The following is an 18,079-nucleotide window of genomic DNA, read 5'->3' on the forward strand; positions in this document are numbered from 1 at the left end:
TGCACACTTGTTTTGTCTGTCTCCTTTCGTTCATCCTATGTGTCCACCCCCCACTTCTTCTAACGCCACTTCTTCAAAATAGACTCACCCAGGCCGAAAACTGACTTCTGCGCATGGGCCACGAAGTTTCAATCGCACTGTACGTGCGCACCCGCACGTGGTATTTTGTGGAAGAGCCACACGCAAGGGGCCAAAGAGCCGCATGTGGCTCGCGAGCCGCGGTTTGCCGACCACTGGCCTAGGAAGCAGCAGCACAAAGTTGTGAACTCCTGCCGAGAGAAACTTACGCCACCTGGGCAGCGCCTGGGTTAGGAGTACTCCCGGCCTGCTTCCCAACTGCACCCCAGCCTACAGGAAAAAGCACCACAGTCTGAGTCATGTGACCTGATTTTAAAATATTTTATTACATAATCTTTTCATGGCACCATCAGGAGTAACAGAAAACGTTATTCCCAGTTCCTAACCACATCCTGAAAAATATACATATGTATTTATATATTTATATCAATACTCCACCCTATCCCATAATTCCACCACCTATTATAGGTCTTTTGCTTAAAGCAAGAAACTATTCTCTCAGGTAAGAAAATATATATGGAAGCTAAGTGCAGTAAGGGTTAGAATGACGGGACAGCTGGTGTGGGGCAGGGCGGAAGGGGAGAAGTCAGGTTAGGCAGGATGCGTCAGGGTCCAGCAGAGGTGGAGGAGGACAGTGTATAAAAAGGCAGCGTCGGGCAGGTGGGCTCTGGTGTCCTTGGTCCATTAGGAGATGGCCTTTGCCTCAGGAAGGAAGGCTTCCCAGTACTTTGCCAGCTGTAAAGAAGTGGGGACAGTAAGCACGTGCCCCCATCGAGTGGCAGAGCCCGAGCTTGGAAGGGAAGTAAGCACAGAGCCATGGCACTCCCCCGAGAGCCTCAGCCACCCCCACAGGGAGGCCTGAGGTGAGGTGGAGCTGAGGAAATGGCCAGCCACACGGCCCAATATCTCTCTAGACTTAGAATAATCTCTGAAGACAGTCCTGGTTCTGCCCCAGAGGAAGCATCCCGTGGAGGTCACAGCTTTGCCTAGCTCGGTTAGCTCTCGCAGTGGGGGCCACTGTTCCACATATGGATTGGGTTAGGTGGTATCAAGGGGTTAAAGGGAGAGGAGAGTTGGGGTTTGTTCTTAAAAACAAACTCGTTTTAGGATTAGGGCAACCCTGCTTAGCAAAAGACCCTATTGGATGTTCCATGTTAGAGCAACAGGGCCTACTTTTAATTATTGATTCTAGCAGGGCACAGGCACCCCCCGCCCACCCCCCACCCTCCCCCTCCAGCAGGGCCAGCCCATCCTGTCACAAAGCCACAAGCAGGCAGCTGGTCTGTGGAGCACGCAGCAGAGGATGAAAGTCGTGTGTAACTTACATACCTGTTGCTGTGAGTACAGGAGCGTCTCAAGGTACTTGATCACGTGGTTTCTGAAGTCCTTGGATTTCTCTTTCTATAGGAGACAGGATTCTACACTGACCACCCAGACAGTGCTTCTTCCCCTCTCGATAGGATGGTGGTGGGTACTGCTGACCAGTGCTGCACAAGCTCAGGAAGTGGAGCCAGCAGCTGGAAGAGCTATCACTTCCAGCCAAACAGCCTCTGCCAAGGTCTTTCGAGGTTTTTTGAATGGCGGGGGTGGGAAGGGAGGAGACAGGACAGGAGACCACAGGGTATATGACAGCTGCAAGTTTTATTTTGTGTCTAACTGTTCTAGTTCAGCAGCAACAAGTGCCTTAGGAACAAACACACAGACGTGAACATGAAAACACACACACACACACACACACACACACACACACACAGCCACTCCTTTTCACAACAACTGCCAAGTTACTGGCAGCTCCACCTGTCTCTCTACTCAATAGACTTGGACAAAACCAACACCACTACTAAAGCAGGCACGGCACACCTATGAGAATAAGATCTGCTATCTCACCTCAAAGCGTATCACTTCTTTTCGGACCACAGCTGAAATCCTTTCAAAGTCCCTTTCATACTGAGTCACCCGAGACTCCCACTGGGAAGAAAGAGGAAAAAAAGGATCACTTAACGTTATGGTATCATTATTAGTCTTGTCTTCGGACAGCAATCCTATATTTGAGACCTCAATTGGTCATTCTGTCTGTCTGCCTCTCTGGGTAAGATCAGATAGCATGTGGGGATTTAGCGTGTAAGTCAGAGTCCGGCAGAAGGCCACCTTGGGGCTGGCTGGAAGGGATGCCTGGTTCGCAGGCCGATCCTGCATCTGGGAAAGCTTGTAACTGCAGAGCTCTGGTCAGGTCCTCACCAACAAGGCTGGCGCCCAAAGAACGGAATTCGTTCTCACCGGGGGGCATAGCTGAATTACCTTTTCCAAGACCTCGCCAGGACCCTTCCAGCAGAGACTGACGGGAAGTCTGGGTGAATGGGAAGAGGAAGAGGGCAGGCCTCAAGGCCAGCCAGCAGCCACCGTCCTTCACACTCCGTCACCTCTCTCACCTGAGGTGGCGTGCCAGCATCGGGTGCAAAGGGGCCAGCAAACAGCCCCGTCAGGCTGCTTCGGGGCCTCACCTCCACGATCTCGTCCTTGGCCTGCTGCAGCTTGTCGGGCTTGTTGGCCCACAGCAGCCGGGCCTCAGCCTCCCGCTTCTTCTGCAGTGTGGCTTGAGCATCCTGCCAGCGCTGCCACGTCTTCATTCGCTGGTCGAAGGCAGCCTGTGGGTGAGGTGTTGGGGAAGAGCACAACCAGCCCTCAGGAGCTCCGCCGGCTCCGCCCGGGGCTCTCCCAGTGGCTGGGCTAGGGAAGGGCCAGAGCAAGGGCAGGTTTCGCAGCCCAGTGTTAGTGCCCAGCTGAAGTTTAATGTCAAAAGCAGAAGCTTGGGTAAGACTCCTCTCCCAGCCTCCGGCGGGCAGCGCCATGCTGCTGCATGCCACTCCCAAGGCGGGATGGCTGGGAGCACCGGAGGCGGCCTGAGGCCCGTGCCCAGTACGACAGCTGCTGAACGCCTCCCTCAGGCCAGCCAGTCCATGAACCTACACACTCCTCCTGAGTGCTTGCCATGTGCCAGGAGCTACGAACACAGTGGGAAATGAAGCACACATGGCTTTCCTTTCATGGAGCTTATACTCTACTGGAAAAGGCCGACATTATGTTAATAATCACCAATAAGTAGTTACAAGTATGCAGAGTACAGAGAAAACAAGCAGGTACTTTAATCAACTGGGGACCTAGCTTAGCCTGGGAGATATATCAGGGAAGGCCAACGTAAGAAAGCAACCTTTAAACTGACAACCACATACTATACAGGGTTAGCTCAACAGATCTTTAAACACTGAAAGCCCCCTCAGGGACATGGTGCTATTGCCCCGTCCATACACTCAATTGCTCTAGGCTATCAAGTGCCCCAAGAAGCTCCCTAAAATCCACCTGATGGTTTTCCCTGTTCTAGTCACCTGCCCACAATCAAGATTTCCAGACGACAGTTGTTGGCCTAACCAAACCATCCCACATCCCCACTGGCTTCGCAGGCTTCCAGACACAGCCTGAGGGAGAGATGTGTGCCTGTGGCCAGCCTCTCAGCCCTGTTCCATTTGTTCCCCTTCCTGGCACAACAAGTTCCCTGGAGGTTTTCGAGGTACAGGGCTTTGCAGAAACTTGAACCTCAGGGAGTGAGATGCCACCAAATTTACTTTCCCCAGCAGTGCCACTAGGATCACTTGAAATTTCTTAACAGCTCAAAGTCAAAGGATTAGGTAAAGGGTGACCTCATACCCAAGTAAGACTCAAGCCTAACCCCAGGGCTCACAGCGGTACAGCCCAGCTTTGGGGAGAGGTAGAGGAAACTGCTCCCTTTCTATTCTCACCACCAGCTCATGACCATGAGGAGGGCAGGCGAAGTCTCAGGGAAAAGCCCAGCTGGCAGCTCTGCGCTCTGAGGCCTGCTGCCCCAGCAACTGGAGCTTTAGGCCAGGCCTCCCTCACCCCTGTCCACAGGGGCTGCCCCTGCCCAGGCACCATATCCAAGCTCTGCCCTCCAGGGATGCCAAACAATGCTCCTCTCTGACAGGTTCCCCAGAGAGTGCTCTTCCCTGGAATGGCTCTCCAGTCTAAGCAGTCTGACCAGTTCTAACAATTCCAAAGCAGGTCATCTTTCCAGCTCTCATCACCCTGGGTTAGCAAACCAAAACGCAAAGTGACAGGACAATGAGCAGGCCCACAGAGGAAACGGAGCCCTGGCAGCTCGGCTCCTGACAGCACAGGAGCCTCTGCGCAGGGAGATGGGGGGATGGGGAGTGAAGGGGGCTCCGTAGCAACTCAGAAGCTCATTCATTCTGGGCCGTCAGATCAGAGGCCGACGCAGGCCTTACAGGGCTCTTTCCTCTGTCTCAGGGACGTCATGCGAGAGCCAATCCCACTTCCCAGTGAAGCTTCCTGGGCTGCTCCGAGCGGTCATGGGAAACCAGTGTCCTGGTCACCAGGAGAAAAGGTGAGGTGCTTGACCTGAGGGGCAGGCTGCAGTGTTGTTACCAGTGTGGTCAGCACAGCACACAAAGGGCTCTGGTGACAAGCTCTCTCAGCCCCTGGCCACACTCCTCCATGCAATGCCAAGCCGGTTCTGTGTAGTTACCTGACTGCTCACATTGGAGGACAAGTGGAAGCCAGCAAGAGCTCTTACCAGGGCAGAGCCACCGCTTACTGTTAAGGAGGCAAAGACCAAAGGACTGAGGAAATGACTGCGCCAGGGCGCCATGACATAAGCCTTGCTTGAAGAAAGGAGCATGAGGACGCTGTCCAGCTTCAATAATAAGGAGGGGCGTATTGGGAATTCAAGAGTGGTCTTTTCTCCTAATGCATTTAAAAAACTGGCTGTGGGCCTCAAAATGACTTAGCAATAACCAGCTAACAGTTAAATGGATTTCTTGGTTCACAGGATGCCTTCTCTCGAGAATAGAAAAAGTTTCAGCTATTCTGAAGTATAATGAATGAAACTTTTTGGGAAGGGGAAGAGCAAAGGGAAGACAAATGAAGTCAAGGGGAGGAGAAAGAGGAAACAGAAGCTTACTCGGACTATGGCCAGGAGGCGAATGTAGTCACTCAGGAGCTCGGCAAGGAGGAAGAAGTCACTGTTGGCCTGTTCTTGGTGGAGCTGCTCAACTTTTTCTTCCACCTCAGCCAGCTGGGAGAGCGCCCGTGACAAGGCTGTGTTGTCCTCTGAGCTCCCAAGCATGGCTAGACTCTTGGCAAACTGGGCCGTGTTCAGCGCTAGCTCTGGAAGGAGGAAGACAGCAGAGCCTCTTACCTCACAAGGAAAAGGGACAAGTCAAAAACAAAACGACACAAAAACAAAAAAAGAAAAGGGACAAATCAGCTGGTGCTGGCGTGTCTCCGCGATGCTGCCCAGTCACCACAGTCAGCTGCACTCAGAAAGTGAGGGAATGCAGCTTGGCCACAAGATGGGGAGAGGCACCCGCTGGCCTGAGTTTCACTAGCTGGGTCTACCTGGGAAAAGCAGCTCCCTATTCCTGAAGAGCCAGAGGCCAGTTAATACTAACGGGCCAAAGGAACGATTCTGTTTGTGCTAGAGCTCATGGTAAGAAGCCTGTCGGCATGAGAGTGAATGCTGTGCATACTGCACAGTCTTGCATATTCTAGAGCAGGACAAACTTTTTACGTGAAGGGCCACATATTTTAAGCTTTGCAGGCCACATCTAGTCTTATGTGCTTTTTAAAAAATTCATCCTTTAAAAATGTAAAAACCATTCCTAGTACAGCATTAGGCCCTGGGCCAACCCTTGCAATGGTCTCATTCTAATGGTTTTTGCCTGTTTAGGTTTCTGGTGATCCAGCATGCTTAAGGCAGAAAAGGAAAGCATTCAAACTTGGCGAAATTTACTAGCCCTTTAGCAAATCTCACTAGAGAAAAATGAGAAAGGGTTAGGAGACATATCTGGTTTCCCTACATTTACAAATTGGTCATTTGACCAGGTAGCTAAAGTCTGTGATATCATTTTGTGGATATAAGCCACCAACTCAAATCATACCAACAGAAGCCCACGTCCCAGGTCTAGCTGTACCTGGGATGGCTCCCTGCCCAGGTTGAAAGTACAATGCCCACAGTGAATGAGTCATGTTTCTTGCCAGGAGATGCAGGCATATCTTTTCGATCGGAACATCAGGACCAGGTGGGCAGAAAATTTCAATTTGAGTGGCTGAGAGGCTTGGGAACAGCATGCCCTCCCATGTCCAACTCACTGGAGACATCAATTTCCCCCGGCTTCAAGTGCATTCAGAGGTTGTTACCTTTCCTATGGTTGACTAGAGTTTCTACAACAGCATGCAGTTTCCGTAAGCGCTGCTCCTCACACTCTACCTCCTGGAGCTTCTCCTCAAACCACTGAAACACACAAGCCCAGAGCTTTAATGGAAGCTATTCATATAGGTACAGCACAGTCTTTCCTTAGCAGTTTTTAAAAAAGGAACTGAATTATCTTAAAAAGAAAGTCTCTAATTTCAGAAATTTCAGGATTCCTCAGGGCTTCCGATCTGTAAGTCTGAGGGAGTGGGGGCAGCAGAGGGCTACTTACAATGTCTGATTCATTCATCTTGATGGTCATTTTGCTAACTGCATCTGTGGCTTTGTTGAACATCTTGAGGAGACCAGCGCCACTCAATGTCTGGGTACCCACAGCACGTGGCAGCTACAAGACCAAGAAGGCGGGGGTGGCAAGTTATCTGCTGCCCCTATTTTAGGTTCAGAAGAATTAGTATCTATCAGATGGCATGCCCCAAACGTGCCAAACAAATTATTTGAACTGTAGATTGTTGTTTTCAAAGGCAGACACATCTATAACCAGCATGTACAGAAAAAAAATATCAAAGGACCATGCTAAACAGAATCAGCAACATTTTCTGCTTTTGATAGTGTAGGCAGAAAGCAGTGTATGCATGTTATGGGGCCAGGTGACCTCATGTTGAGATTGTCTGCGCACCCAGGCATGAAGTGCTTAAATACCAAGTATGCTTTTGTCAAAAGTCAAAAATTCCTTTGGATTAGCATACTCTGCACACACCTGGACTTAAGGTCTTGAAAGTCTTTGAAGTTGTGCTCTAATTCTATTTGGATTTTCCCCAGTGATTAAAGATCCAAGGACAGGAACGTTATTTATTCAGATTGTGGCTATGTTTAGCGATGATCTAATTAAGCAAAAAAAAAAAAAAAGAGCCAAATATTTATAACCATTTGATTGGTTCAGTCTTTAAGAACTTTCCTAAGGCATGGAAGGGATGCTGAAAAATCTATATATACAGCATACCATAATGAAAAATTAGATTTAGGACACTTAGGGTAGTAATCCTCAATATGGCATTATTTTGCCCCCCCCCCCCCCCCAATCTGGCTATATCTGGAGATAATTTTGGTTGTTCAAACTGGGAAGGGGGTTGCTACTGGCATCTAGTGGATAGAGCTGTACAATGCAAAGAAGGATCCAGCCTGAAGTGTCCCCAGTGCCCAGTGTACACAAACCCTGCTCTAGGGGAACGAAGTGGGATAAGTGGGTGAAATGGAAGAATGGACTTGGGAATACCAGAGGAGGAATGAAAAGATTTAAAGTGTCAGACAGAATTTTTAATTAAAAAGTTACATTTTGGGCGTGGGGGGGTGGGGGGAGGAGACCCATATACTTAGTAGCATTTTCTTTACTAGAATACTAGACACTTTTTGCAAATTAAAAATTAAAACAAAATGAAAAATACAAAATATAGTCCTGTCCTTTTATTTCCTTCTAGTTTTCTTTCCTATGAGATACATTATTTTATTATAGCGTTTCTTTTTTTTAATCCTTGCCCAAGGATATTTTTCTATTGCTTTTAAAAAATATATATATATTTTTATTGATTTCAGAGAGGAAGGGAGAGGGAAAGTGAGATAGAAACATCAGTGATGAGAGAGATTCACGGATCGGCTGCCTCTTGCACACCCCCCACTGGGGATTGAGCCTGCAACCCAGGCATGTGCCTTTGACTGGAATAGAACCTGGGACCCTTCTGTCCCTGGGCTGACACTCTATCCACTGAGCCAAACTGGTTAGGGCTCCATTGATTTTTAGAGAGAGAGTGGAAGAGAGAGGGAAAGACAGAGAGAAATATTGATGTGACAGAAACACATCGATTGGTTGCCTCCTGCACGCACCCTGAGCCAGGGAGAAGCCTGCAACCATGGTACGCGCCCTTGACCAAAATAGAACCCAGACCCTTTGGTCTGCAGGCTGACACTCTATCCACTGAGCCAAACTGGCTAGGGCTCTACCGTTTCTTTTGATCCTTAATGACTAACATATTTCTTTTTTTCTTTTTTTAAAATATATTTGTTTGATTTTTTACAAAGAGGAAGGGAGAGGGATAGAGAGTTAGAAACATCGATGAGAGAGAAACATTGATCAGCTGCCTCCTGCACACTCCCCACTGGGGATGTGCCCACAACTAAGGTACATGCCCCTGACCGGAATCGAACCTGGGACCCTTGAGTCCGCAGGCTAATGCTCTATCTGCTGAGCCAAACCGGTTAGGGCGAATAACATATTTCTACACCTGTATTTTCATGCTGTTTCATGTTTCACTTTTTATCATTATTTTAATATATGCTTCCAGCAAATATATATAAACATTTCTGTAAACTTTGTTTATGATGAGAACAAAGTACTTGCTGTATTGATATGTTTGACTTAATTCTTCAATCGTTAGCAATTGGGCTGTCTCCAATTTCTTACAATCGTGAATAGCCTACAGATAGCCTGTAAAAAAAGACTGCTCACTTGAATCAACACTTTTGTTACATGGCAGTTCTGTGGTTTGTGGTAACTGGTTTTGAACCAATGCCCCTCAGCTCCTGGCACAAAAAAATGTATTCAATTTGAGGCAAGTAGTAACCTATAAAAGACATGCCAAGGACTTGCCAAATAGATCACTGTGTTGATCCAGTAAGAAAACTAGATTGCAGAGTGACCTCTACAACCAGTTGCTTTTGACTATAGGCAGAGCTTCTTTTCTTTCAAAGGCTGAAAAATACCTGTCACTCATAGGTGTTTACAAAGTAGGATATAGTCTGGTACTAGCCTATATGCATGTTAAATGTTCAAATATTCATTGAATGAACTAGTTTCATTTCGCAAGGGACAGCTATCAATTATGAAATTCTATTATGAAGTCTGCACAATACTAACCTCTTCTTTTTCCAAGAACTCCCTGACTTCAGGGTCCTGTAACATGGTCGGGTGGTTCACAATCCGCCGAAGGTACCTGTGGGGTAAGCAGTTATCTGGTTAGTCAGGCTGGTCTCCCTGGTTCTGAGTGTCACAGAGTGCCGGCAGGGTCACAGGTCTTTCATTGCTTTAAAATGTCCTCAGATAAGGCGATTAAGTATAACTCTGCTTGTAAGCACATTCAAGTTCATGTTCTCCACATTTCTAAAAGGGGAAGAGAAATAACTGGTCAGAAAGAGACCTCAGTTATTCATATTTGACTGTCCAAGGAGAGGAGGCCTGCCTGCCTACTCAGGATGGGGAAAGAAAAGAAGATGGTCTGTTCCTGAGCTGAGCGGGTACGAGACTTAGGGAAAGTAAGGTATACTATGAAGGTGTAAATCTTTCATTCACTCAAGTTTCTCATCTCTACTAACTCCAGTGAACATCTCACAATTGAGACTAAGGTTTCAGCTTCTCACTAGTCCTCATGTTACTCAGGAAAATGGTTGTATGGCACTTACCTTTCTAGAGCAGCCCTCCGTTTTTCAAGAAATTCTGCAGAAGAGGAATCTTCTTTCCCGACTTTTACTTTTGTCATTCCTGGAATGGAATTTAAAAAGCAAAAATAATTAATAATCATCACGAAAAGAGCACACCTGTAAGAAAGCCCATAGGAGGAAAGGCAATGAGAACAGCACTGCAGAACAGAATCAAAGGCCACTTCAATGTCATGAGCATTAACCAGAGGTCCTTTAAGTGTGTCATTTGTGAAATCAGTCTTGAAGGGCTGAAGGATCTAGACTCTGGGACTTGCAGAGTCTATGTTTCCTAAAAGGGGGGGGGGGGGGGCCACGGGACTCTGAGTATAGATCAAACATCAACTGAGGATGATGGGAAGGTTCCTTTCCCCCAGTCTACACTCAATTTACATTTCAATTTGGAAGGAACAGCAATCATTTAAGTCTCCTAGATACCAACACACACACACACACACCCCTACCTGTGGAAGCTAACACTAGGATATTCTACTATACCAAAGGAAAGAGAACATGTCAAAACGTGCTATTTCTTTAGACCTCATGAGCCTTATAGGAAAATACTGGAAATATTTCTTTTCTAACCACAAGACTCTACATTGTTACATGAAATAGTTTCAGTAGAAAATATATTGCAGAAGAATGCAAAGAAAACACCCAAGCGGATTAGAGAGCACAGGCTTACCTATTAGGCTCTTCTCAGGTGGAGGAGGGACAATGAAGCCATTCTGAGAGTGTTTCTCTGACAGCTTCTCATAAAGACCCAGAAAGTCACTAAATCTTCTTTTCACTGCAAACTGTTTACTTCTGAACATTGGTAAGCTCGTCTTGGGGACAGAAAAAACAGAAGGCAGTTTCATTCCAAATAAGGAATGAAGGAGTATCTTGAAAATTGTCCAGCTGTCATCAAAGGCATTTATTTCCCAGATCCCTGTCTCAGCCATCTGGTAAATAACTTTCTCCAAGGCTGAGATTCTTAAATTTTTGGAGTTAGAGTTACCTTTGGCTATCTGGAGTCTACAGAGCCCTTCTCAGAATAATGATTTTAAATGCATGAAATATATAGGATTACAAAAGGCAGCTGACTAAATTCAAGCATACAGTTTCATTCCCAGGTTAAGAACCCTTGCTCTATGGAAACATGTTAAAGCTAGAATTCTATAGTCACCTATAACCCATTCTTCCTGCACTGACTTATTAAGGATGTTAGCTGCTGGAATTAAAGCAGCCAAACTAAAGATAGACTAAACAGTACTTCTAAGGGGGAGGATCAGATGAAATGTCTAAGCTGTACACACTTTAACCCCTAAGGTGTCACAGGATATAGAATTTACAGGAGAGAAACAAGTAGTAGAGAGACAACATAAAGCAGACTTCTAGTAAAAAAGACTAGGCCTGCATGAAATGAGAGATCATTTAATACTCACCAGATAGGCAAACTTTAAGGAGATTGGCCTTGCCAATGATTAACAAGAAAGTGTATCAACAGGAACTTTTACACAGCCAATGGGAGTATAAATTGGTGCAAAGACTAGTCTGTATTCCTTTCCAACATCTGCATGACCTGGGAGAACTATTTGTGGCTCTATACCCTAGAGCAGGGGTCCTCAAACTACAGCCCGCGGGCCACATGCAAATACAAATATTGTATTTGTTCCCGTTTTGTTTTTTTACTTCAAAATAGGATATGTGCAGTGTGCATAGGAATTTGTTCATAGTTTTTTTTTAAACTATAGTCCGGCCCTCCAACGGTCTGAGGGACAGTGAACTGGACCCCTGTTTAAAAAGTTTGAGGACCCCTGCCCTAGAGAAACTCTTCCTTGTGTACACTAGGGGACTATGCAAGAACATTCATAATTCATAACTATAAAAATAGCAAATATGCCAAATATCTATATATATAAAAGCCTAAGTGACCATTACAACTGAATAACCAGAACAGCCCGTTAATCAGTTGGCTATGATGTACAATGACCATCAGGGGGAAGCTCCTGCATTAAGCGCCTGCCCCCTGGTGGTCAGTGCACTCCCACAGCCAAACGCCCGCAGCCGGCCAACCTCCCATGGTCTCTCCCCGTGGCCAGCAGGCCCCAATCGGCCCACAGTGTGGCTGCGAGGGAAGGTGGTGTGGGGGGAGGCGGGGAACGGTGCGGTGATGAGGCAGCCATTGCCTCCTCCCTGACCTCATCGCGGCCTTTGGGCCCTGGGCTGGGACAGGGGAGCCAGGGGTGGGTGGCAGCGGATGTGGCCCCTTTCCCAGGGAGGGCTGAGGGCTGGCTTCCTCCTTGGGGCCGGCGGCCAACCTCCTGCAGTCCCTCCCCCTGTCCCTGCCCCCTGGTCAGCAGGCCCTGATTGGTCTGGCCCCAACCAGCCCTGATTGCCAGCCAGACCTAGGGACCCCACCCATGCACGAATTCGTGCACTGGGCCTCTAGTTCACAACATAAAAACAGATAAGTATTTATGTTATAATCACACAATAAACTAACTGTAGCTACACACAATATGGACGGGTTGAGGAACAATCCTAGTAAAGAAAGCACTATTTTCAGCATGCTGCCATTTTTATGAAATTCAAGAACAGAGCAAAACAGTATATTGTTCAGGGATACACATATGAAGACTTCTTAAATAAAGGAGTGACAACTCAGAAGAGTAGTCACCTCTAAGGTGTGAGGCAGGAATATGACAGGGAGAGACACAGGTGGGATTCAATGGTACTCATCTTAAGAACGGTGGTAGGTTCAGGGCTTCATTTTTTATGCTTCATAACATGCATACAACATTGTGTAAGTTTTGTATGCATTAATATTATATAAAAAAGGAAGACCAGACCTAAGGGCAAAAGGTTAGGGAAAGTATTAAAATAAGTTCCACATAGGAAATCTGAGAAGAACTGACAATTTTTAAACAGGTGATATATAGTTTGGGGCAATCCACCAAACTAGCTCTAAGCCACATAGTTCCTCAGAGGGACAGGACTGTATCAGATACACTGCATGTTCTAATAAAACTTACAAAGTTTCACACTGAAACGTTAGCTCTCTGGAAGAAAAGTGGAAAGGTTTGGATGAGATTACCAAGGGGATGCAAGCTTGCTCCATCTTGAGGAAACTTGAAGGAAGATTTTGGCAAAGAAACTAAATAAATACCCAGAAATAATCTGAATGATGACCTTCTTGGTATAAGCACCCAAGTCTACTAAGGTAGCCATCAGAAGGGTCACTTGGACTCACCTGTGTTGTAACTTTGTAGGCTACATAGGCATTCATACCATCCCCTGTGGGAGAACAAGAAAGCAGTAGAGGATTATTCTGTAAACCAAAGCACTGCTAATCTTGTTAACATTTAACCAGGAATCATAAGCTACAGGAGCCCTGACTAAGAAGGGAAACTTGTTTCATATCCAAGCTTTATATACCATCCTAAATTCAATTCCTACTTTGCCTCAGGGCCTTCATGCATTTCATGCCCCATGGATGCTGGCTGGGCCCCAGTTTGACTTAGACAGAGTCAGTCCCCTGTTCAAAGCCAGGCTCCATTTATGCCCTCCACGAAGCAGCACTGGATACTGACAATCCATCAGTTGTTATCATGCCAATATTTGGGCTGGTTGCACACATCTGTCTAAAACCAAACAATTCTCTTGCTGTGTAAAACAGGAGGAGGCAAAGGAAGCAACTGATGCAAAAGGAAACAAGTAGTTCTACCCTAAGCTAGCTCTGGGCTTGGTTTGCTCTTTCAGAAATACTGTCACGGCCCCCTCCATTGGTGCTGGGGGACATTGACCTCTCTCATCTAACATGTTCAACCAGAGCAAAGGGTCTGGCCGGAAGAGACTTCAGCTGCCTGATATCATACAAATCTCTCTTTCTGGAGGAATTGTGTTTCTGAAACAGCCTTTGACTGTTAAATAATTTGGGATTCAAGCAATTGTTTTTCTCTTTATTAGTGTCCTGACCTAGGCCACTGAGGGACATAAAGGCACCATTGACTCCCTGAGCACTTAAAAGACATCCATTGGATTGTAGACAGATACAGCTCTGATGTTTGAAGCTAGACTCTGGTGTTTGGGGTTGATTTTGTCCCTTTCCTCCCGACCCCTTGGTTTTTCCCCCACACCAAATAGGAAACCTAGGTCAACTATTACTACTTGCTTAAGCTTCTGAACTGGTTGTGGGGTAAGGGCCCAGGGGAAGAAGGTGCAGTACTGGATCAGCAGGGTCATATACTGCAACTTGGTTTCAGTGAGATGGCTGGGAAAGTACACAAAGAAGCTGTGTACCTGTATAGGAATAGAGGGCTTGCCTTCTCTACCTTGCCAGCCCTAATAAGAGTATGTGTAAAATGGAAATCATATACTCAATTTTAAAAATTACTTTATACTGATTATTGCTGTTAGTTCTCTTCTAAACCACTCATACTACATTGCCTAATATCACTAAGGATACTTACCACTGATAAAAGGAAAATGATATCTAGATTTACTTTATAGAAAAAGTCTTAAAATTTTCATTCATAGTCCAGTAGTCATAGTCAAATATCCAAAAGGTCAATCCCATAATCTACTGCCTTCAATTAAGAAAAGTCTAAGTGCACATATACATAAAACACAGTAGCAGCCCTGGCCGGTTTGGCTCAGAGGATAGAGTGTCGGCCCCTGGACTGAAGGGTCCGGGGTTCGATTCTGGTCAAGGAAGGGTACATACTTTGATTGGAGGCTCAATCCCTGGCCCTGGTTGGGGTGCATGCGAGAGGCAACCAGTCTAGGTGTCCCTCTCACATCAATGTTTTTCTATTTGTCTCTCCCCCTCCCTTCCATTCTCTCTAAAAATCAATGGAAAAATATCCTCCGGTGAGGATTAACACACACAAAATACCCCACAGTAGCAAAGCAGGATCTTCAGACACTTTGCCTACATATCATCTGCTCTCACTGAGGAAATGTGTGAGGAAAGAGAAATACTTGCACGTACAGAGAACTCACAAGATATAGAAACGGGCTAGCAATACAGCAGTTTTAAATTTATGCTAATTTCCTAAATAATTTCAGAAAGTTGAAGATGGCATATGCAAATTACCAAGACTGAAAAAAAGCATGTCCTGATAGAAGTAGGATTCTAATTTTATTTAATGTATGTGGAAATGAGAACCTCATGTTGAATAAACAGCCCACACAAATAAAAGGTGTTTTGATAAGATCAGGCTTTGAACATGAAAATGCTTTAAGCAGCTGGTTCTTGGCATCAACCTAAGAAGATGAAGACTTATCCTCAAAAGTGATATGTATTTATTTATTTATTTATTTTTAATATATTTTATTGATTTTTTACAGAGAGCAAGGGAGAGAGATAGAGAGTTAGAAACATCGATCAGCTGCCTCCTGCACAATCCCTACTGAGGATGTGCCTGCAACCAAGGTACATGCCCTTGACCGGAATCGAACCTGGGACCCTTCAGTCCACAGGCCGACGCTCTATCCACTGAGCCAAACTGGTTAGGGCAGTGACTTGTATTTAAATAAATCTGATCCACATGATGTTTAAAAAAATGGGTTGAATTGTGTCCCCCTGAAAAAGATATACTGAAAGTCCTAAATCTCAGTATCTGAGAGTGTGACCTTATTTGAAATTAGGTCTTTATAGAATTAATTGTGACCCGACAGCAAAGCTACGATTGATGCTCAATTTCCTCTGTTGTTGGAAAGCGAAGTGTATAAGATGTTCATAAATATCTTACCAGTGCAACAGTCTAGGAAAAGTAAAACTCAACATTTTAACGACAAACTGTTTTGGTATAAAGTCTAACTAGACTTTATAAATTCCTATTTCTAATTCAGCATAGACAGAAGGCTGGAAATTACATTTTTCCACTTAACCAGAGGTTAGGAGGACAAGGCTCTGTATAGCATCTTCTGTAGGGATATACCTGGAACAAGGAAAGTTGAGGCCTGTTGCTCTCTGCTCACTAATAGCTTTCACAAGCTTGGGACATGGAGAGGTTATTCTAAAAATCCAACTTCTGCAGAAGTTAAGTATTGTGTTTCTTGAAAATTTAATTTCAGTTTGACCAAGATTCAACCTGGGTCTTTTATTCTTTACCTAAAATAAAGAGATGCAGACCTCCCCACTTCATTAGGACAGCAAGAGTACATGATAAATGGTCTGTAACAAGAATTTCAAACTTCTTGAGGGAAAAACAAAGTCAGTATTCCCAAAGTATAGAACATGTGTCTTTTTGGGTGTTTAAATGGGATTTGTTATCTCAAAAGGGAATAAAATCGTTTCATTAACTCTGTGGGAGAAGGAGATGTCTGGATTTTTAAAAAGGGATTCTAATAGTATTTGAAGTCTCTGATTTTTATGCCTAAAGCCAAGAAAAACCTAAGTAAAGTACTGGGTAACTGATGTTTCTGGCCTTAGAAGCATAGTATGGAGTATAATTTTACAGGAAAGATAACGAGGAAGTACTTTACAACGGCTAGTTCAGTTCTGGACTTGACTATCTAGAAATTAGCTAACTATACTTCCCACAGCCGCATCCTAACGTCACAAGGAGTCCCAAGTACACTCACCTATCTTCTCAGGATCAGTTATACCGACTGTCAAATCAAATTGGTCTTCCTGTTCTTCTTCCTCTAGCTTTTAAAGAGAAAACAATCATGAGACTATAATAAAAAAGGCTATTAATTTTACCCTGTATTAATATTGTACCAATATAACATCAAGACTTATCCTTCTATGTATCAGTGTTCAGTTGTCCATTCCCAACAATACCAATGAACCAACTTCCACAATTTTAAGTTGGGAGGCTGTTCAAAGGTCTTTGTTACATCTATTATCTTAAAACCTTATTTTTTTTTTTAAGATATATTTTTATTGATTTCAGAGAGGAAGGGAGAGGGAGAGATGGAAACATCAATGATGAGAGAGAATCATTGATCGGCTTCCCCCTACTGGGGATCAAGCCTGCAACCCAGGCATGTGCCCTTAACTGGAATCGAACCCCGGACCCTTCAGTCCGCAGACCGACGCTCTACCCACTGAGCCAAGCCAGCCAGGGCTTAAAACCTTATTTTGATCATAATGAATAATTGCTAGATTTTGGAAAACTTGCCTCTGTCAGGCTAAGGAAGGAATGAAGAGATTATACTCTTGAATATGGGAGCTTCAGACACTAAATATGTACTCAGGGTTCATACTCAACTTCAGACTGGCAACATAGTTCTAAACACACACACACACACACACACACACACACACACACAAATAAATAGCATAGATTCTCACCTCCTCGTAGCTTTGCTGGGGCTTGGGAGAATTTGTGGCTTCCTGTGGAGGAAGAGATATGAGTGTTTTGGCTGGCACCTTCTTCTGATTATTCTGTGTACTGTCCAGTGATAGCTCCACTGTGGCATCTGAAAATAGTTAATATTTTATAATAAAGGTTAATAATGGGTCTTTAATGGTTAAACTTCAGTTCTATAGGCTATGACAAGAACAAGAGCAACCATTCTCAATACTCAGAGGTTCTCAGACTAAGAGTAAGAATCATGAAATTTTTACATGTATAAAAGGGGAAGATGGTAAGGGAAGTATTCTTCTAGCACAAGCTTAATAGAGCCACATCTCTCATTTCTAAATAGAACTACTTGGCTACCTCCTCTTACATAGAATTTAGGCAAGAACCAGCTATCAAGCAAAAAGACTACACAGTCAAAGTAAATATGCCAATTTATTTTACTCTTAGGAATATTCCTTTAAAATCTTATATGAATCCTATTTATTCTTTTTAAAACACATATGTTTTAATTGATTTTTTTTTAGAGAGAGAAGAAAAGAGAGGGAGACACACACACACACAAAAGAAAAAACATCAACATGAGATCGGCTGCCTCTTGCATGCCCACAACCCGGGCATGTGCCCTGACCAGGAATCCAAGTGGTGACCTTTTGGTGTATAGGATAATGCTCAACCAACTAAGCCACACCAGTCAGGGCCTATTTATTCTTGTTATAATGGTCATAAAAGAAGAATAAGTTTGGTTACCTACATTATAAGCCAATATGATAGAAAAGGCACATATACTGACAGTAAAAAAATGATATCAAAGGAAGAGTAAGAAAAACTATAAACTAGAAAAAATGGACCCAAGATACAAACATACTAACACCTATGAAAAGGACTATTTGCCACACCTGATGATGGTACTGTTGCTTTAGCACATTAAAAAAAAATTTTTTGAAAAAAAAATTTGATTTCAGAGAAAAGAAGGGAGAGGGAGAGAGAGATA

The 18,079-nt window shown here is 44.7% G+C and overlaps 1 protein-coding gene across 1 annotated transcript in view; it reads right to left on the reverse strand.

Moving 5' to 3' along the window:
• Positions 1-383: 383 nt before the first annotated feature.
• SNX1 (sorting nexin 1) overlaps positions 384-18,079 on the reverse strand; it is a 42,444-nt gene continuing 24,748 nt past the window's right edge. The window contains exons 3-15 of the mRNA XM_081111697.1: positions 17,076-17,203; positions 16,361-16,427; positions 13,023-13,066; positions 10,473-10,614; positions 9,773-9,851; positions 9,231-9,306; positions 6,594-6,707; positions 6,310-6,403; positions 5,072-5,277; positions 2,580-2,723; positions 1,966-2,046; positions 1,408-1,479; positions 384-813 (exon numbers count right to left, since the gene is read on the reverse strand). Of these exons, the coding sequence (XP_080967823.1) occupies positions 763-813; positions 1,408-1,479; positions 1,966-2,046; positions 2,580-2,723; positions 5,072-5,277; positions 6,310-6,403; positions 6,594-6,707; positions 9,231-9,306; positions 9,773-9,851; positions 10,473-10,614; positions 13,023-13,066; positions 16,361-16,427; positions 17,076-17,203 (1,298 nt within the window). The 3' untranslated portion in view covers positions 384-762. The remainder of the gene's footprint in view (positions 814-1,407; positions 1,480-1,965; positions 2,047-2,579; positions 2,724-5,071; positions 5,278-6,309; positions 6,404-6,593; positions 6,708-9,230; positions 9,307-9,772; positions 9,852-10,472; positions 10,615-13,022; positions 13,067-16,360; positions 16,428-17,075; positions 17,204-18,079) is intronic.

The sequence above is a fragment of the Myotis nattereri genome, assembly GCF_964212035.1.
Source record: "Myotis nattereri genome assembly, chromosome: 1".
Lineage (NCBI taxonomy): Eukaryota > Metazoa > Chordata > Mammalia > Chiroptera > Vespertilionidae > Myotis > Myotis nattereri.